Genomic DNA, 27,052 nt, shown 5'->3' with positions numbered 1-27,052 from the left:
CATATTCCTCTATATTCGTCTGTTCACTGGTCAACGCGTTTCACCCAAGGCTTCTTCAGGACTATGATGATGTACAGACAGTTTTCTCTTAATAAACAGACTCGATATTCATGTTTCATAAGCATAGAACATAATCTGTATTTATGTACATCATAATAAATACAAACATGGCTTACTAGCACATGGCCATGTAAATTTTCTGTACCCTCAAAATAACTCAATACACAGCCATTAATGTCTAAACCACTTTTAACAAAAGTGAGTACACCCCAAAGTGACAATGTGCAAATTGGGCCCAATAAGCCTTTTTCCCTCCCCCGTGTCATGCGACTCGTTAGTGTTACAAGGTCTCAGGTGTGAATAGGGAGGAGGTGTGTTAAATTTGGTGTTATCGCTCTCACTCTCTCATACTGGTCACTGGAAGTTCAACATGGCACCTCATGACAAAGAACTCTCTGAAGATCTGAAAAAAAGAATTGTTGCTCTACAAAAAAATGGCCTAGGCTATAAGAAGATTGCCAAGACATTGAAACTGAGCTGCAGCACGGTGGCCAAGACCATACAGCGGTTTAACAGGACAGGTTCCACTCAGAACAGGCCTCGCTATGATCGACCAAAGAAGTTGAGTGCACATGCCCAGCATCATATGCAGTGGTTGTCTTTGGGAAATAAACATATGAGTGCTGCCAGCATTGCTGCAGAGGTTGAAGGGGTGGGGGGTCAACCTGTCAATGCTCAGACCATACGCCGCACACTGCATCAAATTGGTCTGCATGTCCCAGAAGAAAGCCACTTCTAAAGATGTTGCACAAGAAAGCCTGCAAACAGTTTGCTGAAGACAAGCAGACTAAGAACATTGATTACTGGAAACATGTCCTGTGGTCTGATGAGACCAAGATAAACGTATTTGGTTCAGATGGTGTCAGCATGTGTGGCGGCAACTAGGTGAGGAATACAAAGACACGCGTGTCTTGCCTACAGTCAAGCATGGTGGTGGGAGTGTCATGGTCTGGGGCTGCATGAGTGCTGCCGGCACTGGGGAGCTACAGTTCATTGAGGGAACCATGAATGCCAACATGTACTGTGACATACTGAAGCAGAGCATGATCCCCTCCCTTCAGGGACTGGTCCGCAGGCTAGTACTATTCATACATGATAACGACCCCAAACACACCTCCAAGACAACCACTGCCTTGCTAGAGAAGCTGAGGGTAAAGGTGATGGACTGACCAAGCATGTCTCCAGACCTAAACCCTATTGAGCATCTGTGGGGCATCCTCAAACAGAAGGTGGAGGAGCGCAAGGTCTCTAACATCCACCAGCTCTGTGATGTCATCATGGAGGAGTGGAAGAGGACTCCAGTGGCAACCTGTGAAGCTCTGGTGAAATCCACGCCCAAGAGGGTTAAGGCAGTGCTGGAAAATAATGGTGGCCACACAATATATTGACACTTTGGGCCTAATTTGGACATTTTCACTTTGGGGTATACTCACTTTTGTTGCCGGCGGTTTAGACATTAATGGCTGTGTTGAGTTATTTTGAGGGGGCAGCAAATTTACACTGTTATACAAGCTGTACACTCACTACTTTACATTGTAGCAAAGTGTCATTTCTTCAGTGTTGTCACATGAAAAGATGGAATAAAATATTTACAAAAATGTGAGGGGTGCACTCACTTTTATGAGATACTGTATACTTTATTTTGTACCTAGGATCATCAGGACAGATACCTGTATACACAACACATTTTGGTCCGATTTATCCCCCTCCCCGTGTCCGCCCCAGGTCAGGTGAATTTTTTGGGGGTTCGAAGGAAGGCTGTGTGCTAGTAAGCCATGTTTGTATTTATTATGATGTACATAAATACAGATTATGTTCTATGCTTATGAAACATGAATATCGAGTCTGTTTATTAAGATAAAACTGTCTGTCCATCTTCATAGTCCTGAAGAAGCCTTGTGTGAAACGCGTTGACCAATGAACAGACGAAGATAGAGAAATATGATCCGAAGCAAACACAGTGACGTGCCTCCATCCCTAATGGGATGTGAGGGGTGTACTTACTTTTGTGAGATACTATATATATATATATATATATATATATATATATATATGCACAGACATACAGTATACACAAATGTTTTGCCTTTTATCTCTATTTTACACTGAACATGTTGCTCTACAAGGTGATCGTTTATATACACAGCGCTTTTGCAGCACTTTTCAGGTGCTTTTGAGGCGCTTCCCAGTCATTTCAATAGAGAGGGACGTTTTTGAGGCGCTTTTTTTAGCACTCCAAACATGCTCCAAAGATGCTGCTTGCAGGATTTTTTTTCACTGTCCATCAGCACTCAAGGTGAAAGCATTCATTGATTTTAAGGGGAATGAGAAAGAAAGACAAAAGGAAGTAAGTCCGTCCGAGGATTTACCGTCAGCCGTTCCTGGAATCAGCACCTTGTGTCTGGAACCTGCAGATAGGCGAGTCAAGGAGACCATATTATGTAGAAGAGGGGTTGTTTGTCTCGGAAGACACAAACCATTCTTTCATTTAGCATTATCCATGTGAGCTTACGCTTCATTAGGGCAATGTCTATATCTGGGCTTTTCCAGGCGGATAGCAATTTTGGCCGCCAAGAACATGAAGTATAATAAGGAAGAGAGGAAAGATCGCTGGTGCCGCACATCCATGGAGTCCTATGGTGGTATGAGAAAGACTACCTCAGCCTTGGCTCCCGCCAGGCCACACCCCCAACAAATTTTACTCCGCCCCCGGAGCTTAGTCATGGGGAAGAACATGAAGTATATTAAGGTCCATGTGTGTTCCGGGACATTTTCCACTGGTTTATTCGGTAGGGTAAAATATGAAATAGTTATGTAACCAGGTTGGTAGGTGACTGATAAGGATGGAGGGAGGGAAGGGAAAGGAATGAGACAAGGAGTGGGTAAGTCTACCAAACACTGGATGTGGGGATTTGAATGTGCCTGTCTATTAATACCAAAGACCAAAAATGGATAAAAAAGGATAATACATGTTTATTGATTATAACAAACAACAATATACAGTAAAACCTTGGATTGCGAGCATAATTCGTTCCGGAAGCATGCTTGTAATCCAAAGCACTCTTATATCAAAGCAAATTTCCCCATAAGAAATAATGGAAACTCGGATGATTCGTTCCACAACCATTTATTCATAAGTCCTTCAGTTTATAGTCCATATAAAAAGATTATAGCATTGCAATAGGTTGTGTAAAATGTCCATCAACAAATAGCCGCTTCCACAAGGGGATTAGAAGCAAAATCCAGCAGGAGCTACAGAGTATCAAAGAGAAGAGAGGCGCCTCTAAGTGTTGCAATATGGTTCCATTTAATGAAGGTACCACATTTAGCAACTCTGCAGTAAAGCGATCAGAAAGCGAGGGGCAGCATGGAAGGGATGATGTAGATGGCGGTTCAAAAGATGGTCTATGTGGACAGCTTTACCCCGGATGCCTGCATACTTAGATGTGCCTGTTCCAATCATCAACCATGTGAGTTGCTAAATGTTGTACCTTCATTAAATGTAACCATATTTCTACACTTAGAGGCTCCTCTCTTCTCTTTTATACTCAGCTGTGACTTGAGGCTACTTGTATATCAAGACATCGCTTGTATATCAAGTCAAAATTTATTTGAAAATTTTGCTTGTCTTGCAAAGCGCTCTTAAACCAAGTTACTCTCAAACCAAGGTTTTACTGTATATCAAATCATATAAATAATACAATATCTGTTTAAAGTACATCTTGTGAATCTATGCGTTTCGCTCAACAGAGCTTCCTCAGGATCCAAGAGAATATTCTTATCAGATAAATCCATATAAAATCACAATATCTAAAACAAACAATAATAACAAATCAATATACATGGTATATAAAAAGAAATGAAAAAAATAAATAAATAAAATAAATAAATTATTAGGAAAAGAAAAAAGGGGGTGTGAGTAATCAGACTGAATTGGGCCATCGGGGGGGGGGGAGGATTCAAAAAAATTGGAAGGCAGAGAGGAGGATCACAAAGTAAAAGCCATTGAAACATGTCCTTACCCTTTTAGTAAAAAATAAAATCAAAAACACTGCTCCCTGCATCAGTGATGTATGATGATGTTTAGAAATCTGTATAGAGTACAGCTGAAAGATAAGGAACTAAAGACCGAAAAAGAGTAAGATCAACCATAAAAAGCAATGAATGGTATGTACAATATGAATACTGACGACCCCAGAAAGGGGTATTAGAATTATATAAAGTGACACACAGAGTGAAATGTAAATGTGACTCTATCAATACACAAATATAAAATAGATGAGTGTGAGGGCCAACACAACCAAAGAGAGTGTGAATAAATAAGGAAAGGTGCATTGGGGTAAGTGAACAATGATATGACATTAATGAAGATGTGTACAAGACGAGTGAGAGATATGAAGGAGATGCACACTAAAATATCCATAATACCACAGAGAAAAAAAAAATTTTATAATTTTTTTTAAGTACCGGAAGAGAGAGAAACAAAGGGGAAATCAAAAAATGTCTAATCATTTGTTATTATTGTTTGTTTTAGATATTGTGATTTTATATGGATTTATCTGATAAGAATATACTCTTGGATCCTGAGGAAGCTCTGTTTAGCGAAACACGTAGATCCACAAGATCTACTTTAAACAGATATTGTATTATTTATATGATTTGATGTATATATTGTTGTTTGTTATAATCAATAAGCATGTTTCATCCTTTTTTATCCATTTTTGATCTTTGGTATTAATAGACAGGCACATTCAAATCCCCACATCCAGTGCTTGGTAGACTTACCCCATCCTTGTCTCATTCCTTTCCCTTCCCTCCCTCCATCCTTATCAGTCGCCTACCAACCTGGTTACATAACTATTTCATAATTTATCCCAGGGGACGGTGCCATTTATTTACAGATAGACCCTTCCTCTCCACACAATCTACACATCAGTAGGGTAATACTTCCATCTTTGGTAATATTGAATGTCGTACCTGAAAAAATAAAAGTGTACCCTCATCCAAAAGAGGAGCACTTTAGGACAAGTCCACCATATGTGTAGAAAGGTGCCCATCTGGCCACACCCCCTGAAGCAGGAGGCCGACGAGCCCGGGTGATGACACCAATTTCTATTATACTTAGCGCCATCAAATGGCCAAATGTACATTTTTAGTTTTAAATGAATGGTTGGCTTAACCACTTAAGCTCCGGAAGGTTTTACCCCCTTTATCACCAGAGCATTTATTTTTTTTTGCTATTTACCACTGCGCTACTATAACTGGTAATTGCGCTGTCATGCAACACTGTACACAAATTACAATTATATCATTTTTTTCACACAAATACTGTAAAGATTTTTTTGTGGCCTTCGATCACAACTGGGTTTATTTTTTTTTATATAAACAAACATTTAGAAAAAAAAAAAAACAATATTTCTATTATAGAAAATATCCAATAAAAAAATTATAAATAAATAAAAGGAATTCTGCATACGTTTAGGTCAAACTGTTTTCTGCTACATGTCTTTGGTAAAAAAAAAAAAAAAAAAATCCAGGGAAGTGTATATTAATTGGTTTGAGTGAAAGTTATAGTCTACAAACTATGGTGGAATTTACACAGCTTTGACATTATACTGGTAATGGTGGTGATCAGCAACTTAGAGTGCGACTGTAATAGTGTGGCAGACAATTTGGCGCTAGCTGACATTCACTGGGAGGGGCATTAACTGACACTGACATCAATAGTGACACCAATACATTGATCAGTCACTATACACTGTCACTGTACTAATGACACTGACTGGGAACTGACATCACCAGTGACACCAATACAGAGATCAGTGATGATACTATACACTGTCACTGTACTAATGACACTGACTGGGAACTGACACTGACATCACCAGTGACACCAATACAGAGATCAGTGATGATACTATACACTGTCACTGTACTAATGACACTGACTGGGAACTGACACTGACATCACCAGTAACACCAATACAGAGATCAGTGATAATACTATACACTGTCACTGTACTAATGACACTGACTGGGGACTGACACTGATATCACCAGTGACACCAATACAGAGATCAGTGATAATACTATACACTGTCACTGTACTAATGACACTGACTGGGGACTGACACTGATATCACCAGTGACACCAATACAGAGATCAGTGATAATACTATACACTGTCACTGTACTAATGACACTGACTGGGAACTGACACTGACATCACCAGTAACACCAATACAGAGTTCAATGACAATACTATACACTGTCACTGTACTAATGACACTGACTGGGAAGGGGTTAACATCTAGGGGCAATCAAAGGGTTAACTGTGTGCCTAACAATGTGTAGTGTGTGTAATCTGCGCTGCTTTCACTAACCTCCCTTGTTTATTTTCCTGATTTTCATAAAATTCATTGGACGAATGTGACAAACATTCATTCAGCTGATAAAAATTCTGGCTGTATTTTATTTAACACAGTGATTTCCTATGATCACCAGCTCCATCTAGTGGCCATATTACGGTATTTTTCCTGAAATACCTCCATCAGTAAAAATAGTGCAATAAAGCATTATGGCCAATAGATGGAGCCAATGATCATATGAAATAAAATATTGCCAAAACTTGTCACAGCTGGGCGAATGTTGGTCACACTCATTCAACTATTTTTGTATTTTTAAATAGACCTCTAAATGTTTCTGAAAGCTCACACTACAAAATGTCCTCAGCCAATGAAAGGTAATGACTCTGTGACAGACCTAACCAGGACAGAGGCTTTTGGAGAGGACTAGGAGCGAGCCTCTTACCCACTGACTATGGGCCCTGGCATTTAGGAGAACACTGCTCTTTGGAAGGTGTATGCCTGGGGGATCCGTGGAGTGGTCTTGTTTCTGATTCAAGTTTATGTCTCCCCAAAACACACAGACTCCGGGAACTGGAGGTTCCATATCCATATTTGGGGCCTCTATGCCTCAAACCAGCAATGACTGTAGATGTTATGTAATCAGCTCAAACCACTGGAGCCTCCTGCTATAATGTGTGGTATGGTAAGTAGATCTCTCCCATTGTTCCATTGTTTCTGTCTGTCTGCTAGTATTGTCCCCTCCACCTAGGCTGGTTTAAGTGACCAGTTAATTAGCTCATGTTACGTATATCACTGTAAGTTATCAGTTGCTAGAGGGGGAGTAGCGTAGTTCATGTTGGCTGTTCCTTAGTTATGTTAATTATATTCTTGTTTACAGTTTGTATTGTTAGGGTAATATGATCAGGAGGGGATGTCCTCCTGTGTACAGTATGAAGTATGTGTCTGAGCTTTAATAAACAGTCATTCCTTTGGATTTTTACCTCACATCTTGTCTGTGTACGATGTTTGGGGTAAAAGGGGCTGGTATTAGTTCTCAGTCTGCTCAGAACGGTTTGGAGGGCAGGAAGCACGGTTTGGTGAAAGGAAGCACCTAGTCGGAGTTCCAAGCGGTTCTTTTTTCTACTGCCATCAATGGCCAACACGGTACAACACTTCATCCATGTCTTTGGTGATCTCTGATCTCCTTATGAAGTGTATCTTACATGATGAAGATCAGCCATGGAGTATATCTGAGGTGTATATCAGAGTGTGCTTCTTTCACACATGAGAGCTGTGATGTCCAGCAACATTCATATAGACATTTCCCACACTCAAGGCACTAATACACCGCAAGGGTTGTGTGGGATCCCTGATGTACAGGAAGACAGGACTTCAGTGAGGAATCATTCCCTCACTCAGGACAAGAATACGGCTTCTTCCCCGTGTGAGTACTCTGATGATTGCAAAGATCAGAATTCTGCAAAAAACATTTTCCACACTCAGGACAGGAATATGGCTTTTCCCCCGTGTGAGATCTCTGATGTCTGGAAAGATTGGACTTATCTGAAAAACATTTCCTGCACTCAGGACAGGAATATGGCTTCTTCCCCGTGTGAGATCTCTGATGTGTGTTAAGATGGGGCTTCTGTGAAAAACATTTCCCACACTCAGGACAGGAATACGGCTTCTCCCCCGTGTGAGATCTCTGATGTGTAATAAGGTTTTCTTTTCGTACAAAACCTTTCCCACACTCAGGACAGGAATACGGCTTCTCGCCTGTATGAGATCTCTGATGTGTAATAAGGTTTTCTTTTCGTACAAAACCTTTCCCACACTCAGGACAGGAATACAGCTTCTCCCCTGTATGAGACCTCTGATGTGTAACAAGGTTTGATTTTCGTACAAAACATTTACCACAATCTGAACAGGAAAATGGTTTCAGCCCCTTGTGCAGTTGCTTCTCCCCCGTGTGAGATCTCTGATGTGTGTTAAGATGGGGCTTCTGTGAAAAACATTTCCCACACTCAGGACAGGAATACGGCTTCTCCCCCGTGTGAGATCTCTGATGTGTAATAAGGTTTTCTTTTCGTACAAAACCTTTCCCACACTCAGGACAGGAATATGGCTTCTCCCCAGTGTGAGATCTCTGATGTGTAATAAGGTTTTCTTTTCGTACAAATCCTTTCCCACACTCAGGACAGGAATACGGCTTCTCCCCTGTATGAGACCTCTGATGTGTAACAAGGTTTGATTTTTGTACAAAACATTTCCCACATTCTGAACAGGAAAATGGTTTCAGCCCCTTGTGCAGTTGCTGATGTGTGTGAAGATGGGACTTGTGTGAAAAGCATTTCCCACACTCAGGACAGCAATATGGCTTCTCCCCCGTGTGACATCTCTGATGAATGACAAAATAACTTTTTGTTGGAAAACATTTCCCACACTCAGGACAGGAATAAGTCTTTTCATCCATGTGAGATTTCTGATGTCTGGAAAGACTGGACATCTGTGAAAAACATTTCCCACACTCAGGACAGGAATACAGCTTTTCCCCTGTGTGAGATCTCTGATGTGTGATAAAATGGGACTTTCTTGACAAACATTTCCCACACTCATCACAGGAATATGGCTTCTCCCCTGTGTGTAATCTCCAATGTGGGTAAAGATTGGACTTGTCTGAAAAACATTTCCCACACTCAGGACAGGAATATGGCTTCTCACCTGTGCAAGATCTTTTGTGCACATCAAGATCGCATTTAAAATGGAAACTCTTCCCGCACTCAGTACAGGAAAACCTCTTATCTGTTGGAAGGACGGCACTGTCCCTCACAGTCTGAGGTTCCTCAGGATAAGAGGAATACGATGGTCCAGCACCATCCCTCACAGGCTGAGGTTCTTCAGGATAAGAGGAATACGATGCTCCGGCACCGTCCCTCACAGTCTGAGGTTCCTCAGGATAAGAAGAATACGATGGTCCGGCACCGTCCCTCACAGTCTGAGGTTCCTCAGGATAAGAGGAATATGATGGCCCATCTACACTGTGTGGTGCCGGATGGACAATTGAGGTAGCCGGGTTTTCTCCTGGACTATACTGTGTGATGTCCTCATCTTCTACTTTACAGTCTGGAGACAAAGTGAGACAATCCTCTGAGGTTTTCCTCATCTCCCGTCCATCTACTAAAATAGAAATAAAAAGATTATTACTAGACATCAGCAGATTGGTTCCCCTAAACCAGGACTCCACCCACATCAGACAGCTTTGTCTCTGAGGATCTTACAATTCCATCCTCAAGGTAACTAGTAAATGAGTCCTCTGATCTCTTACCAGTTCATTTCTTTATTCATGGACTTTAGTCAGAGAGTGAGGAAACAAAGAGAACTGTCTTTTATAGGAGTTACAGTGATGAGGGGATTATAGGATGAGTGTCCCCTCCCCTCTATCACTCATTGCCATCTTCCCAACACAAGAAGTCCCGCACTTCCTTATTTAGTCCATGATTTAGTCATATTTAGTCATGAATAACAGCGGGGCTGAGTCCCCCCCCCCCCCCCCACAGAGGTCAGAGAGTGAGGATAGGGGGAGAGCAACCAAGATGAAGTCTGGACTGATCCTGAAGACCACCATCATTATTGACTCCTCCCTCATTATCACTTTCTGTTTAAGGTTCCAAAGCCTGAGGATGTTATCACATTATTATCAATATGTAAAAGTCTGTCCTCCAATCAAATCATCAGATATAAAATGTCCAGCTGGTAGAACAGTAGAACATGGGTGCAAAAGAAGTAAAGCCTATGTAATGTACAACTTATTATAAAGGATACAAATGTCAGGACTATACAGTATCAGAATTATGTACAACACAGAGTATATAGTGCAGGGGTCAGAAGTATGTAATGTACAGCATAGAGTATATAGTGCATGGGTCAGGAGTATGTAATGTACAGCATAGAGTATATAGTGCAGGGGTCAGGAGTATGTAATGTACAATATAAATTATGCAGTGTAAGGGTCAGGACTCATAATATTGGTATTCAGTAATCAGTAGAAGCTTAAATGTTTACATGAGACAAGCTGCAGAGACATCAGAGCAAGTAAATCTGGGAAAATTGCCGTCAGAGATCTTGCTAGACCTGAGCACTCTGGACCAATCAGAGAGCAGTATGGGTGGAGGAATGTATGTAGTGTTAATGGCCCACCTGTTCTGATCTCTGTAGGAGTGTCCTCCTCTATAAATGTCCCTGTTATTCCATCCTCCTCCATCCTCTCTTCTTCTTCTGCTTTAACCTCAACTTTTATATCTATCAGATCTTCACCCTAAAGAAAATGAGAGAAAAATCATCTGTAAAATAATCCACACATCATCTCCACAAGTCCATGTTCTAGATACTCCATCCCACCAACCTTGTAACAGTGGGGGATGGTGTGATCTTCCTGTTCAGAATCCCGGGAATACAGAGGACGGGGACATCTCTCTGGTGGGTTCCTGGTATTTGGTGGCTCCATCATATCCTTGTGTCCTTCTGAAAACTCCTCCATCACTCCATACTCCTCATCCTCCTCTTTATACTCTTCTTTAACATTAATATTATCATCCCCGAGGTTTCCACTCTGAATATATAATAAAACATTCATTGTAACAAACATGCTGTGTATAAATTATAACTGCTAATAATTGTCAATCATCTACCTGAGTACACTGCCGGGGTATAAGATTAATACTTCTAAGATCGAGGATCTTTCTATCAACATTCCTCCCACAACTCTGGGCACCTTACAATCCGCTTACTCGTATCACTAGTGTACCTGTTCCCTCAAATACCTCGTTATTCATGTGACACCTTCTCCTCATTATACTAAGCTAACCTTCCTTCTTTATTTCAAGACATACATTTATCCCTGAAACAATGGGATGCTTACTGTATAATATCTCCTGGCTAGGCACGGTAAATGTCCTCAAAATGTGGTTCCTCCCCAAACTGCTGTACCTATTTGAGACTCTCCCGGTCCAAGTCCCTCTTTCTCAGCTGAAATTGCTGCAAAGTACCTTTGTTACATTTATATGGCACCATAAGTCCCATCGCATAGCACAATCCACTTTGCTTTGGCTGAGATCTAGGGGCGGTCTGGGAGCACCGACCTGTTAACCACTTCCCATCCGGGCCAATTCTGGCATTTCTCTCCTACATGTAAAAATCATCATTTCATTGCTAAAAAATTACTCAGAAACCCCCAAACATTAAAAATATATATATATTTTTAAGCAAAGACCCTAGAGAATAAAATGGCGGTCACAGCAATTTTTCAAACACAATTTCTTTGGAGAAAATACACAAAATGAATTCTAATGCAAAAAAAAAAACAGAATATAAAAGATGATGTTATGCCGAGCAATTAGATATCAAACATGTGTCATGCTTTAGAATTGCACACACTCGTGGAAAACTACGATACCTAAAAAATGCTATAGGTGGCGCTTTCTAAACAGGTAACCTGTAAACATTTTGAGTTACAGAGGAGGTGAAGTGCTAGAATTATTGCTCCCGCTCTAATGTTTGCAACAATGCCTCACATGTGTGGTCCGAACATTGTTTATATATGCGGGCGCAACCTACGTATGCGTTTGCTTTTGCGTGCGAGCACGGGGGACAGGAGTGCTTTAAAAACGTTATTAATTTTTTATTATTTGTACACCAACTCTTTAATTTTGTTTTGATCTCTTTTAGTCCTATTACAAGAAATGTACACATCCTTAATATGGATAGGAATAAGGCGTGACAGGTTATCTTTATGGAGAAATCTGGGGTCACGTAGACCCCTGATATCTCCTCCACCCGGGAAAGCATGACAAAAAAAAGTACATTGATCTCTGCTTTCCAGGATAAAAATCGGCAGTGTTTACATCTGCCAGCCCCAGAAGTGACGTCATGATGTTGCTTTCGGCCTCCAAGGAGCATAAAGATGGCCGGGGACTATCCAGTCTCTGATCAGCTCTATAGTAATCAGTCGCCGGATCCGTTTTTGCAGCTCCCCGATCGCATGGGAGAGCCCCGGGAGAGGCATTGAAGGGCGGTGGAGGATGTCCCGCTGCATGTAAAAGCAATCAAGCATTTCATGAGCTTCTAGGATGGCTTTAACAAGATAGGGAATAGCTGGCTGAAAAGAAAGATATCTGGATAATGCCTGCAACTGCACCCATCATCCAGATATCACCACTTCAAGTCCAGGACGTCATATGACGGCCTTCCAGTGGGAAGTGGTTAAATTATTATTATGCCCCCCACCTCCAGACTATTATGTCCTGGTCTGTCCATCGCCCACCCAGTCGCTGGTCTGAAATAGAATTTGGGCTTATCTTCGCCACTCACCCATGCCTTTTATTATGGTCAGCTGACTCCACCATGTCCTCTCCACTGAAACAATCCTCCTCCCCTATGCTATTTATGTTGTCCACATGGAAAAAATGTTGCACATTGTATTTTCTTTCTTCACCATGTTCTCTCCTGCTTACCTTTTATATAATCCTTCAATCCCAGACTCCCTGTCCTATGGAAGGATCCTGCCCTGGGCCGAAGCCAATAGATTTCAGTTGGGTCATTTTAAACAAACATGTATACCGAGCACTGAGGGCACAGATCATAGATGGATTCACGGGAAGACCAGGTCAGACCTATGCAGCTGTCAAATACACTTTGGAGAGTGCAAGATACAGGCGTACACAAAACAAAAGACCACGCTAGGTGCCCCCAGTGGTCACTAGAAGGAGAATTATCTGCAGGACCGTGAAAACAACAGCCAGGTCTATTAAGGGTAAAAGTCTCACAACAGTTTATTACCCACAATGTGGTGGATAAGAACAGTCAAGTTAATGAAAACGCCAACAATACCACTGCAAAAGGTCCCTGGGCATTAATGGAAGGGTCATCCAGCACTGCGGTGAGGGCTGATAGAGGGGCGCCAATCCAAAAGCCCTGGGAAATACGATACTGACACTCGGGGAAGCAGACGGAGCACAGCAGCGCGCTCGGGTGACATCACTGTTGGCCAGTGGGCGGGAGCAGGAAGAACCAGAGGAAGCCTCAGGGTCCCAGCATGGAATGCAAGCTTGTAAAGTTGCCATGATGACGTGTTTCACGTGCATGCACTTTATCAAGTTATGGGGATAAAGGCAACTGGAGTATTTAAGCTGTATGTGTCCCAATAGAGGGGCGGGGAGTGGGCGGAGCTATGCAGATCTGGATGCCACTTAACCCATCCATGCTTATGGCTGCCATTGAGTCAGTTGCCATCAAATACAAACTCTGCAGTATAATCACAAATGTACAAAATATCGTCATATCAATTAGAAAGAGAAAATAATAAAAAGGGGAATATTTGCCTGTATACTATTGTGCATATTCTAAGAACTAACTAATATTATAATAATAATAAAAAATAAAATATTATTATTAATGTTAATATGTCTGCCAGCGACAACAATTATGACACACAAAGTGGTAAAAAGAAGTTAATAGGATATGAGGATTATTATTAGACAATATTATGGATCTCTAAGTCCTCATTCAGGCCATATGGTGATAAGGAACCAAACTTATAAATCCAGAAGGTCTCCTTCCTACATAAGAGGGAGAACCTTTCATTATCAGTAGGTGAACCCTTGTGGATGGTCTCAATTGCAATGACCTCCAGATAAGCCATGTGCTTGTGATGTGTGTGGAGAAAGTGGCGGGGAACAGGGACCTTTTGCAGTGGTATAGTTGGCTTTTTCATTAACTTGACTGTTCTTATCCACCACATTGTGGTCAATAATCTGGTGTGAGACTTCTCCTCTTAATAGACCTGGCTGTTGTTTTCACAGTCCTGCAGATAATTCTCCTTATAGTTGCGTCATTTTGTAGATTTGGTTACAAGAAAACTCAGACCCTTTGAGGAATTCCACACTAAGCTCCATATTCCCAATAACCTCTTTATCTCTTATATTCAATGGAAGCATTTTTCTCCACCCCCCCCCCCCCTCCATCATTAGCTTTACACCAACCAACCAAATTCAAACACATATGAATCCAAGGCCCACACCAACCACACCTCATATCCTCCATCTACAAACTATTATACCAGGTGCTCCCGGTTACTGAAAACCTTCACTTATACTATATTGCCAAAAGTATTGGGACGCCTGCCTTTAGACGCACATGAACTTTAATGGCATCCCAGTTTTAGTCTGTAGGGTTTAATATTGAGTTGGCTCCGCCCTTTGCAGCTATAACAGCTTCAACTCTTCTTGGCACAAAGCAGTCAGGCAAATACCGTTCTCCTGGCAACCACCAAACTCAGACATGTCCATCGGATGGCCAAACATCTCATGTTCTATCCAGAACTTTGAGGGTTCCTCTGACTTATTTCAGTTTACTGCATATACTGTCCAAGTATGCTGTATGTCTATTGGCTATTACAAGCTGTAATATCTATATATACCCTCTTCATGGTGTAATATCTATATACCCTCTTCATGGTGTTATACCTATATACCCTCTTCATGGTGTAATATCTATATACCCTCTTCATGGTGTAATATCTATATACCCTCTTCATGGTGTAATACCTATATACCATCTTCATGGTGTAATACCTATATACCCTCTTCATGGTGTAATATCTATATACCCTCTTCATGGTGTAATACCTATATACCCTCTTCATGGTGTAATATCTATATACCCTCTTCATGGTGTAATACCTATATACCCTCTTCATGGTGTAATATCTATATACCCTCTTCATGGTGTAATATCTATATACCCTCTTCATGGTGTAGTACCTATATACCCTCTTCATGGTGTAATATCTATATACCCTCTTCATGGTGTAATACCTATATACCCTCTTCATGGTGTAATACCTATATACCCTCTTTATGGTGTAATATTTATATACTCTCTTCATGGTGTAGTACCTATATACCCTCTTCATGGTGTAATATCTATATACCCTCTTCATGGTGTAATATCTATATACCCTCTTCATGGTGTAATATCTATATACCCTCTTCATGGTGTAATACCTATATACCCTCTTCATGGTGTAATACCTATATACCCTCTTTATGGTGTAATATCTATATACCCTCTTCATGGTGTAATATCTATATACCCTCTTCATGGTGTAATACCTATATACCCTCTTCATGGTGTAATATCTATATACCCTCTTCATGGTGTAATATCTATATACCCTCTTCATGGTGTAATATCTATATACCCTCTTCATGGTGTAATACCTATATACCCTCTTCATGGTGTAATATCTATATACCCTCTTCATGGTGTAATATCTATATACCCTCTTCATGGTGTAATATCTATATACCATCTTCATGGTGTAATACCTATATACCCTCTTCATGGTGTAATATCTATATACCCTTTTCATGGTGTAATACCTATATACCCTCTTCATGGTGTAATATCTATATACTCTCTTCATGGTGTAATACCTATATACCCTCTTCATGGTGTAATATCTATATACCCTCTTCATGGTGTAATATCTATATACCCTCTTTATGGTGTAATATCTATATACCCTCTTCATGGTGTAATATCTATATACCCTCTTCATGGTGTAATACCTATATACCATCTTCATGGTGTAATATCTATATACCCTCTTCATGGTGTAATATCTATATACCCTCTTCATGGTGTAATACCTATATACCCTCTTCATGGTGCAATATCTATATACCCTCTTCATGGTGTAATACCTATATACCCTCTTCATGGTGTAATATCTATATACCCTCTTCATGGTGTAATATCTATATACCCTCTTCATGGTGTAATATCTATATACCCTCTTCATGGTGTAATATCTATATACCCTCTTCATGGTGTAATATCTATATATACCCTCTTCATGGTGTAATATCTATATATACCCTCTTCATGGTGTAATATCTATATACCCTCTTCATGGTGTAATATCTATATACCCTCTTCATGGTGTAATATCTATATACCCTCTTCATGGTGTAATATTTATATACCCTCTTCATGGTGTAATATCTATATACCCTCTTCATTGCCTGTTTTGTGAAATACAATGGATGTAACTTCTTTATTTTTGGAAAATTCAATAAAAATAAAATTACAAAAATGAATTCCCAGCACCGCTCACCTCTCCTGTCAGCAGCTCCATCATCTTTTTGGTGACTTCTAGAATCTTCTCCATGTTGTGTCTCTCAGGTTTTAGGGAGTCACATGGAGGCACTGTGATGGTCATATGATCACCTGACTTCAGAAGAGGAAATCTCTGTATTGGAGAACCAATAGGAATATCATGTTAGAATTCCAGAATCCTCCTCACCTCTCCGGTCAGGTCTGAGTTTTATTAATAGAGATAAGAGTGATGTCATGTGACCTCCCAGAATCCTCCTCACCTCTCCGGTCAGGTCTGTGTTTTATTAATAGAGATGAGAGTGATGTCATGTGACCTCCCAGAATCCTCCTCACCTCTCCGGTCAGGTCTGTGTTTTATTAATAGAGATAAGAGTGATGTCATGTGACCTCCCAGAATCCTCCTCACCTCTCCGGTCAGCAGGTAGATGATCTCCAGGGTGAGGTTTAGTATCTTCTCAGTCATGTGACTCTGGTCCTCCTCCATCCTCATTGGTCATGTGATCTATACAGGTTTCCCTGTAAACCAATAATTGATGAGAGAGAATGATGTGGACTGTACTGGTTGTACAATATTAGGATGGGGATGTATGGGGGATAATATGAGGGAAGAATGGACCCCGGTGGGATTACACAGAGGAACATTCAGTTTAGTGTTCTTTTGATCCAGAAGTCTCTTACCTTTGGCTTGACAGATCACAAATTATTTTTTGCTAGTTTTTGATCTGCTGGTAAAGAGGGACAAAATAAGATTCTTTTTATGTCTAAACAAACCCCCCAACCAACACACCTAATACAAGTCAACTAAGTTGTTTAAAAAAAAGACTAATCGAGAAATAAGAATGAGGAGAATGTTCCGGCCCCGTAAGTGGGGAAATGTTCTGCCCCTGAAGGGGTTAATCTAGGTTTCCACACTATATATGTGTGTATCATCATCTGCTGGAGATAAAAGACATCACAGTGACTATGGAGGAAGAGGACGGACATGATGGGGGGGGGGGGGGGTGTAAATAGAAAATAAGATCTTATTACCTCCTCTGCTGCCACTTCCAGCAACGTCTCCTCTCTACTTCCTCCCGCCTCACCTCTCCCCCAGAATTCCTATTTATATCTGACATCACTTCCTGTCTGTATTCCATAGAGACTTCCTGTCTGGGGAGAGGTGAGATCACCACCTTGTGGAGATCAGAGGAACTGCAGCCCTGAGAAACGTCTCGTAGTGTGAACACGGCCTTGTGCTGTGTGTGTATGTACTGTATATCCTTCCCCTTTCTCTCCTCCCTGAGTGTGTATGAAGAGGCGGAGCTCCTGCTGGAACAGCGGTCAGAGAAGGAAGCCGAGTCTAGGTGGGAGACTGACAGAAAGCACAGCAGACTTGCAGGAGTGAGCGAGGAGGATCCAGTTCCTTTGCCATGGGAGGTAAGGAGAGTGTGAAGGATGTTTGTGACTCTGGTAGCTGAAAAGCTGGGAGTCATATTGCTCTGGTGAGTGGGGAAGCACTACTAAGGGGGCGCCCTCACCATCACGCGTGAAACATAAAGTAAAAACGATCTAACACAGGAAGTTGAAAAAAAAGCCTGGGTCATTGCTAGATCTATTGTGTCATGCCTTTTGCCTGTCCAGCAAATGTGGACTACAAGAAAATGGCCGTCCCGTGCATTCATATGGGGAACTAACAGAAAATGGCTGCCTATACATTTTTAATGGAAAATATTGAGCACAAATCTATAGCAAAATGGCGACCCCACGGTGCGCCATGCGGGCCTTTGGGACCCAGTCCCAGGTCCCCTGGTCCCAGACAAGTGGCATCAGAAGGTCCTTAACAAAAGACCGCACCAGGACAATCACCCCCCCCCCCGCAGGAACACCACAGCGGCCATACTATTACCGCCCCCCAAGGTAAGAACCTACTAGGGGAAGGGGGAGAATAACAGGGGGGGGGTCCTGGTATGTCCAAGAGGCCACGGGAACCGAGGGATCTCCCGAGGGTCCAACCATTCTAAGGAGGGGGCCCACGTCCACCCCGAGACTGCCAGAGGATTGGGGGGACGGCATTACTCACCATGCCACAGTACCAGGTGGGCGCCACTCGAAATAGACCACCTCCCACCCGGATTGGGGGTGCTGCCAGCCAGGGGGAACACTGCGACTCAGGGCGTTCCAGGTCATCACGTCCCAGTGAGACGGTCCACTCGCAGGGTCTTCCCCATCCATCGGGGCTCTGTCATGGCGAGGCCTAGTGCTGGACTATAACCTGCTCACACTCTCTGGCCAGGCTGGATCTAGATTGTCTAGTGCAAAACTGCAGCCAGCTGTTGCTTGTAGTTCTCCAGGAACTCTAAACTAGTAAATAAAGATTACATATAACAAAAATTTCCCTTTTAAATAGCTAAGACCGAAACCCCAGCCGGGAATTAGGTCCTACTCCTAAACTAGGCAGAAACAAACGGAGGGCTGTAGCAGAGTGTGTGGGGTTATGCCTGCAGGGACAGCCCCATAGGCGTGTTAAAGCTTTTTCCTGCCTAGTGTCCTATTCCTGATGGGAGAAGCATAACCCAATGGTCTAAGAAGATATGGAGCTACGTCTGTCAATGAAAGATAGAGAAATATTTCTATCCCCCTTGGTGGGAGTGGAGATGACCCATCTATAAGAATTTACAGTACATACACACAGCACAAGGCAATGTTCACATTACTAGATGTTTCTCAGGGCTGCAGTTCCTCTGATCTCCACAAGGTGGTGATCTCACTTCTACTCAGACAGGAAGTCTCTATGAAATACAGACAGGAAGTGATTTCAGGTACACACAGGAAGTGATGTCATATACAGACAGGAAGTTCTAGATGAAAGGTCAGTTGGGAGGAAGTAGAGAGGAGAGATTACTGGAAGTGGCTGCTGAGGAGGTAATAAGATCTTATTTTCCATTTACACCCAGTAACCCCCCGTCATGTCCGTCCTCTTCCTCCATAGTCACTGTGACGTCTTTTATCTCCATATAGTGTGGAAACCTAGATTAACCCCTTCAGGGGGATCAGTTGATGAATAATATATCTACCTTCCAAAGCTGGCCATACATGGTTCAGTTTTATCGTTCAGCCAGCGGAATGAGAGAAAAAAAAACTGAAGCGATTCCCCCATCCACACATCAGAGCACGATTGTATTCTGACAATGGGGGGCGCTCCTCCACTCTCAGAATACACAGATCAGTGATGAAGCTATTGGCTGCAGCTGCTGATGGAGTGACTTTTATCCGGCCGTGACCACACATGGATGGAAATGTGAGCGATCCCTGCTGAACCAGCTGAATTTCCATGTATCTATGGTCACCTTAAGTGACTTCTTCCCCTCCCCCTCATCTCCTTTATTATGTCAGTCATGCTGAGATAATCTCCCATTGGCTGAGAAATATTCTCGTTTGCCTCTGAGCTCCTTCTTGCTATTCCTCGTCCTGCCTGTTGTTTCTTTGGATTGATTTTCTGTGTAGTGACCCCGGCTTCATCTCTTGGATGCGCTCGTCTGTTGCTTGTCCTGACCTTTATCCTGATTCCTGGATCTCCTCCATATCCTCTTACACAGCTTTTCTCCATACCTGCAGTGACCCTGGGGGTGGAAACTTGGCACCAGCATGCAGCAAAATCCATCCCCACCATTAGGAGCTCTGGAGAAAATTGTCTGCTATTTTCACTCCATTCCTCCGCACGTCACCTGCTCACATGAGAGATTACTTTCACACTTTCCTGACAGATTTTTCTATCAGCGTTCACTCTTCAGTTTAGTAGAGGTAGGACGCACCCAGGAACAATGATTTAGTTTGCAAGGGAGCCTCATATAGAGGACTCTCAAATCTCTTCATTCAAATGTCCCTCCCTTCAGAGTCTATATTTCCTATGACATCACACTGACCTCAAAGCTCCTCCCCCCTATGTCTTTCCCTTGGACAGAGGTGTGGTTGTGGACGTGGTATACATGGACAGAGGGGTGGCTGTGGATGTGGTATACTTGAACAGAGGGGTGGCTGTGGACGTGGTATACTTGAACAGAGGGGTGGCTGTGGGCGTGGTATACTTGAACAGAGGGGTGGCTGTGGGCGTGGTATACTTGAACAGAGGGGTGGCTGTGGGCGTGGTATACTTGAACAGAGGGGTGGCTGTGGGCGTGGTATACTTGAACAGAGGTGTGGCTGTGGACGTGGTATACATGGACAGAGGGGTGGCTGTGGATGTGGTATACTTGAACAGAGGGGTGGCTGTGGGCGTGGTATACTTGGGCAGAGGGGTGGCTGTGGGCGTGGTATACTTGAACAGGGGGGTGGCTGTGGGCATGGTATACTTGAACAGAGGGGTGGCTGTGGATGTCGTATACTTGGACAGAGGGATGGCTGTGGATGTGGTATACTGGGACAGAGGGGTGGCTGTGAATCTGGTATACTGGGACAGAGGGGTGGCTGTGAATGTGGTATACTGGGACAGAGGGGTGGCTGTGGATGTTGTATACTTGGACAAAGGGATGGCTGTGGATGTTTTATACTTGAACAGAGGGGTGGCTGTGGATGTGGTATACTGGGACAGAGGGGTGGCTGTGGACGTAGTATACTTGGACAGAGGGGTGGCTGTGGACGTGGTATACTTGGACAGAGGGGGGGTTGTGGACGTGGTATACTTGGACAGAGGGGTGGCTGTGGATGTGGTATTCTTGTTTTTTTTAAAAAGTGTGTGACACAGTTCCCCACATGGCTAATGTGTAAGGTAAAAAATCTACAGGCTGTAAAATCCATTTGTAAAAGGTATAGAAAATTGGCTAAAGGACAGAGACCGGTGTGGGTATAGGATTGAATATACACAGGTTTTCTATGTTGGTTAATCTGAATGGACTTATGTCTTTTTTCAACCAGATTAACTATGTAACTATGTGTGTGGATGTTATCTATATCATTGTGTGTGTCAGGTTCCTATAAGGTGTCAGGATGTCACTGTCTATTTCTCCATGGAGGAGTGGGAGTATTTAGAAGGACACAAGGATCTCTACAAGGACGTCATGATGGAGAATCAGCCGCCCCTCACATCACCGGGTAAGAGGAGACTTTATTGTAAAGGAGAGAGCAGTACGGAGGGTCCACCTAGATCCCCCATCATCTGATAAACACATAGAAACAATGTATTCAGTCAGTGTGTGTGTTTCCTACAGATGGATCCAGTAATGGGAACCCACCAGAGAGATGTCCCCGTCCTCTGTATTCCCGGGATTCCACACAGGAAGATCACACCATCCCTCACCATCATCAGGTAGATGAGGAACAATCACTGATAGTATCATTAGGATCTGTACATTATCTGCATTGTTACCATTGATGTCATTTTTATTATATATTCAGAGTGGAAACCTGAGAGATTCTAAAGTTGAGGTTAAAGAAGAGATAAAAGAGGAGGATGAGGATGGGGTGATGAAGGAATCAGAGTTTCAAAAGGAACACAAAGATCTGTATCAGGACACCATGGTTGAGTCATCCAGCTACATAAAGCCACCAGAGAGATGTCCCCGTCCTCTGTATTCCCGGGATTCCACACAGGAAGGTCACACCATCCCTCACTATCATCAGGTAAATGATTGACAATTATTAGTAGTTATGATTTATATACAGTATATTTGTTACAATGAATATTTTATTATATATTCAGAGTGGAAAACTTGGGGATGATAATATTGATGTTAAAGAAGAGTATAAAGAGGAGGATGAGGAGTATGGAGTGACGGAGGAGTTTTCAGAAGGAAACAAGAATATGATGGAGCCACCTAATACCAGGAACCCACCAGAGAGATGTCCCCGTCCTCTGTATTCCCGGGATTCCACACAGGAAGATCACACCACCTGTTATAAGGTTAGTGGGCGGAGCTTATAAAACACAGACTCATGGAGACAATGTGTGGATTGTTGATGTGATGTTGCAATATTAAATCTTATATTTTACAGATGATATTCTCTCTCATTTTCTTGATTTAGAGTGGAGATCCAATCGATATAGAATTTGAGGTTAAAGCAGAAGAAGAAGAGACGTATGTGAGGGATGATCAGCAGTCTATGGAGGAGGATGGAATAACGGGGACATTTATAGAGGAGGACACTCCTACAGAGATCAGCACAGGTGGGCCATTAACACTAAATACATTCTTCAACCCATACTGCTCACTGATTGGTCCAGAGTAGGGTGGGGACTGGGTGAAATCAGCCTGTAATACCCTGGTCACTTTCCTGAGCTGTGTTCCCCGTCCTGTATTCCTGTATTTCTCTCGGATAATCTTCCTTCTCTGTGCTGCAGACACAATTTATGTCTCTAGACTGGATTTATGGAGATTCTGGGGTTCAGCTGGCAGTAATTCTCCTGGGGTTACTTGCTCTGTTATTTGCTGGCTGTGCCGGGTGGAGGGATATGTCTGTATAGTCTCACACCCAAGTCACTGAGTGCAGTCTCGGGAGATGGGAGGCAGCGGTGTGGGACCTCTGCAACTGATTACTGAACACAAAAATTATGAGTTCTGACCCCTGTACTATATACTCTGTTGTTCATTACAGACTTCTGCTCTCTCCCCTCTACCCACTGCTATATATACACATAATATGGATTCTCTTTTGTTACACCCATTTTATATCTGATGGTTTGATTGGAGGACAGACTTTTACATGTTGATAATAATGTGATAACATCCTCAAACTTTGGGACCTTAAACAGAAAGTGATAATGAAGGAGGAGTCAGTAACCCAATGATGGTGGTCTTCAGGATCAGTCCAGTCTTCATCTTGGTTGTTCTCCCCCCATCCTCACTCTCTGACCTCTGGTGGGGCTCAGCCCCGCTGTTATTCATGACTAAATAATGGACTAAATAAGGAAGCGCAGGACTTCTTGTGTAAGGAAGATGGCAGTGAGTGATAGAGGGGTGGGGACACTCGTCATATAATCCCCTCATCACTGTCACTCCTATAAAAGACAGTTCTTGTTGTTTCCTCACTCTCTGACTAAGATCCATGAATAAAGAAATGAACTGGTAGGAGATCAGAGGACCCATTTACTAGTTACCTTGAGGGGGGAATTGTAAGATCCTCAGAGACAAAGCTGCCTGATGTGGGCGGAGTCCTGGTTTAGGGGAACCAATCTGCTGATGTCTAGTAATAATCTTTGTATTTCTATTTTAGTACATGGACGGGAGATGGGGAAAACCTCAGAGGATTGTCTCACTTTGTCTCCAGACTGTAAAGTAGAAGATGAGGACATCACACAGTATAATCCAGGAGAAAACCCAGCGACCTCAAATGTCCATCCGGCACCACACAGTGTAGATGGACCATCGTATTCCTCTTATCCTGAGGAGCCTCAGACTGTGAGGGACGGTGCCATCCTTAAAACAGATAAGAGGTTCTCCTTTACTGAGTGCGGGAAGTGTTTCCGTTTTAAATACAAGCTTAATGTGCATAAAAGATCTCACAGCGGTGAGAATCCATATTCCTGTCCTGAGTGCGGGAAATGTTTTCCATTGAAGTCTGATCGTTGCAAACATCAGAAATTGCACACTGGAGAGAAGCCATATTCCTGTCCTGAGTGCAGGAAATGTTTTTCACAGAAGTCCGCTCTTTCCAGACATCAGAAATTGCACACTGGAGAGAAGCCATATTCCTGTCCTGAGTGCAGGAAATGTTTTTCACGGAAGTCCGCTCTTTCCAGACATCAGAAATTGCACACTGGTGAGAAGCTCTATTGTTGTCCTGAGTGTAAGAAATGTTTTTCAGAGAAGTCCAGTCTTTCCACACATCAGAGATGGCACACGGGTGAAAAGCCATATTCTTGTTCTGAGTGTGGGAAATGTTTTTCAGAGAAGTCCAATCTTTCCACACATCAGAGATGGCACACGGGTGAAAAGCCATATTCTTGTTCTGAGTGTGGAAAATGTTTTTCAGAGAAGTCCAATCTTTCCAGGCATCAGAGATCGCACACTGGTGAGAAGCCGTATTCCTGTTCTGAGTGCGGGAAATGTTTTGCACAGAAGTCCACTCTTTCCACACATCAGAGATTTCACAGGGGGGAAAAGCCGTATTCCTGTTCTGAGTGTGGGAAATGTTTTTCAGTGAAGTCTGGTCTTTACGAACATCAGAGATTGCACACTGGTGAGAAGCCGTATTCCTGTCCTGAGTGCGGGAAATGTTTTGCACAGAAGTCCACTCTTTCCACACATCAGAGATCTCACACGGGGGAGAAGCTGTATTCCTGTTCTGAGTGCGGGAAATGTTTTTCAATGAAGTCTGATCTTTACAGACATCAGAAATTGCACACTGGTGAGAAGCCGTATTCCTGTCATGAGTGCGGGAAATGTTTTGCAGTGAAGTCCACTCTTTCCACGCATCAGAGATCACACACTGGTGAGAAGCCATATTCCTGTCCTGAGTGCGGGAAATGTTTTGCAGTGAAGTCCACTCTTTCCACGCATCAGAGATCACACACTGGTGAGAAGCCATATTCCTGTCCTGAGTGCCGGAAATGTTTTGCAGTGAAGTCCACTCTTTCCACGCATCAGAGATCACACACTGGTGAGAAGCCATATTCCTGTCCTGAGTGCGGGAAATGTTTTGCAGTGAAGTCCACTCTTTCCAAGCATCAGAGATCTCACACGGGAGAGAAGCCACTTTCCTGTCGTGAGTGAGGGAATTTTTCCTCACTGAAGTCCTGTCTTCCTGTACATCAGGGGTCCCACACAACCCTCGAGGTGTATTAGTGCACTGAGTGCAGGAAATATCTTCTATATGAATGTTGGTGGACATGTGGGGAAGAAGCACACCCTGATATACACCTCAGATATACAGTGGTGATCGAAAGTTTGGGCACCCCAGGTAAAAATTTGTATTAATGTGCAATAAAGAAGCCAAGGAAAGATGGAAAAATCTCCAAAAGGCATCAAATTACAGATTAGACATTCTTATAATATGTCAACAAAAGTTAGATTTTATTTCCATCATTGACACTTTCAAAATTACAGAAAACAAAAAAATGGTGTCTGCAAAAGTTTGGGCACCCTGCAGAATGTGAAAGTGTAAATGATGGAAATAAAATCTAACTTTTGTTGACATATTATAAGAATGTCTAATCTGTAATTTGATGCCTTTTGGAGATTTTTCCATCTTTCCTTGGCTTCTTTATGCACATTAATACAACTGTTTACCTGGGGTGCCCAAACGTTCGATCACCACTGTACTCCATGGCTGATCTTCATCATGTAAGAAACACTTCATAAGGAGATCAGAGATCACCAAAGACATGGATGAAGTGTTGTCCGGTGTTGATCGATAGCAGGAGAAAAATAAAAATGGAGTCCTTACCTTTCATTGGCTGAGTACATTTTGTGCGGGAAGATTTTACAAACATTTACAGATCTGGTTGTTATAAATGTGTTGATAAAATGTGACCCGCATTCCCCCAGTCATGGTGAATTGGGATTTCCTATAATGGTCAGTTCCATCTAGTGGCCATAATGTGCTTTCCTGACAGATGTCCATGGCAGCATACGTTTGGGTAGCCCTGCCCTCGTTCCTCCCCCATAAGACCCCACCCCCATAAATGTTCAGGATAAGCCAAAGGCTGCGTTCCTTTCTTCTCCTCCTCACTTATAGGACCATTTTTGTATGACGTTTTCCTACCTATTGGAAGTATTCTATAAAGAAGCGAGGGGGTATAGTAGAATAACCTCCCACGTTTAGTGCGCTTGCAATATCTGTAAATATATGTATATGATAACACATCAAAATTGTGCAAACAACCAACTGGGTGCAATTATAACAAACCTATTACAACCAGCTATTAAAGATATAAATCCAAAAATATAATAAATAATAAAAATAGGAAATAAAAAATATTTAAATAGTGTCCACAGTTGATCAATCCATATGGAATGTACACCATGCATATGGAAATAAAAGGTAAGTCCAATATTCCCAATGTTACTATTCCAAACAGAAACAAGGAGGCAATGGTGGTAAGAATGTTCATAAGGGGTCACCACAGTGCTCAGGGGGGTTTGTCAGGAGGCTCACCAGATATGTTGGATCCCCTCTAACCTTACGGTATGGGGATCATTCGGGCTTGTAAAGAGGTTAAATTTCTCTTTCCAGGACTTAAGGCAATGCAGCTGGTCCCCACGCTGCTCCTGGGTACAAAGTCCCCTTTAGTGCACTCCGTGGCCAGCAAGTGATGGATTAAAAAAATATAGGAAGCGAGAAAGAAACTGCTAGCAAGCAACATTAAAGGTGACTCTAGGGTTAATTCCTCACAGTATATCTTCCCATCCTCACCACACACCTCGTGCTCATGGGGAAAATAATAATGTATGGCTCCTTACCAGAGATAACATATGTTGAGCTCAAAAACGTGTTGGTTTCTCGCCTATAAAGTAGTTCCCATCCAGCCTCCAGAAGAACAATTGGGAGGATCACTC

At 42.5% G+C, this 27,052-nt stretch overlaps 3 protein-coding genes across 3 annotated transcripts in view; 2 read left to right on the top strand and 1 right to left on the bottom strand.

Moving 5' to 3' along the window:
• LOC309548807 (uncharacterized protein) overlaps positions 1-6,756 on the top strand; it is a gene marked incomplete at its 3' end in the record, with an annotated part of 59,552 nt that extends 52,796 nt beyond the window's left edge. Inside the window, exon 6 of the mRNA XM_082248748.1 lies at positions 6,749-6,756. Coding sequence (XP_082104874.1) covers positions 6,749-6,756 — 8 coding nt within the window. The remainder of the gene's footprint in view (positions 1-6,748) is intronic.
• Positions 1-27,052, bottom strand: part of LOC309550239 (uncharacterized protein) — a gene marked incomplete at both ends in the record, with an annotated part of 1,760,330 nt that overhangs the window by 442,148 nt on the left and 1,291,130 nt on the right. The window contains 1 exon segment of the mRNA XM_082250650.1: positions 8,174-9,202. Coding sequence (XP_082106776.1) covers positions 8,174-9,202 — 1,029 coding nt within the window.
• LOC309548805 (uncharacterized protein) overlaps positions 19,425-27,052 on the top strand; it is a gene marked incomplete at both ends in the record, with an annotated part of 74,421 nt that continues 66,793 nt past the window's right edge. Inside the window, 3 exons of the mRNA XM_082248746.1 lie at positions 19,425-19,484; positions 21,527-21,650; positions 21,767-21,864. Of these exons, the coding sequence (XP_082104872.1) occupies positions 19,425-19,484; positions 21,527-21,650; positions 21,767-21,864 (282 nt within the window). The remainder of the gene's footprint in view (positions 19,485-21,526; positions 21,651-21,766; positions 21,865-27,052) is intronic.

This window comes from Pelophylax lessonae (genome assembly GCF_965119305.1).
Source record: "Pelophylax lessonae genome assembly, chromosome: 3".
In the NCBI taxonomy this organism is placed as follows: domain Eukaryota; kingdom Metazoa; phylum Chordata; class Amphibia; order Anura; family Ranidae; genus Pelophylax; species Pelophylax lessonae.
This window is presented reverse-complemented; position numbering and strand designations above follow the sequence as displayed.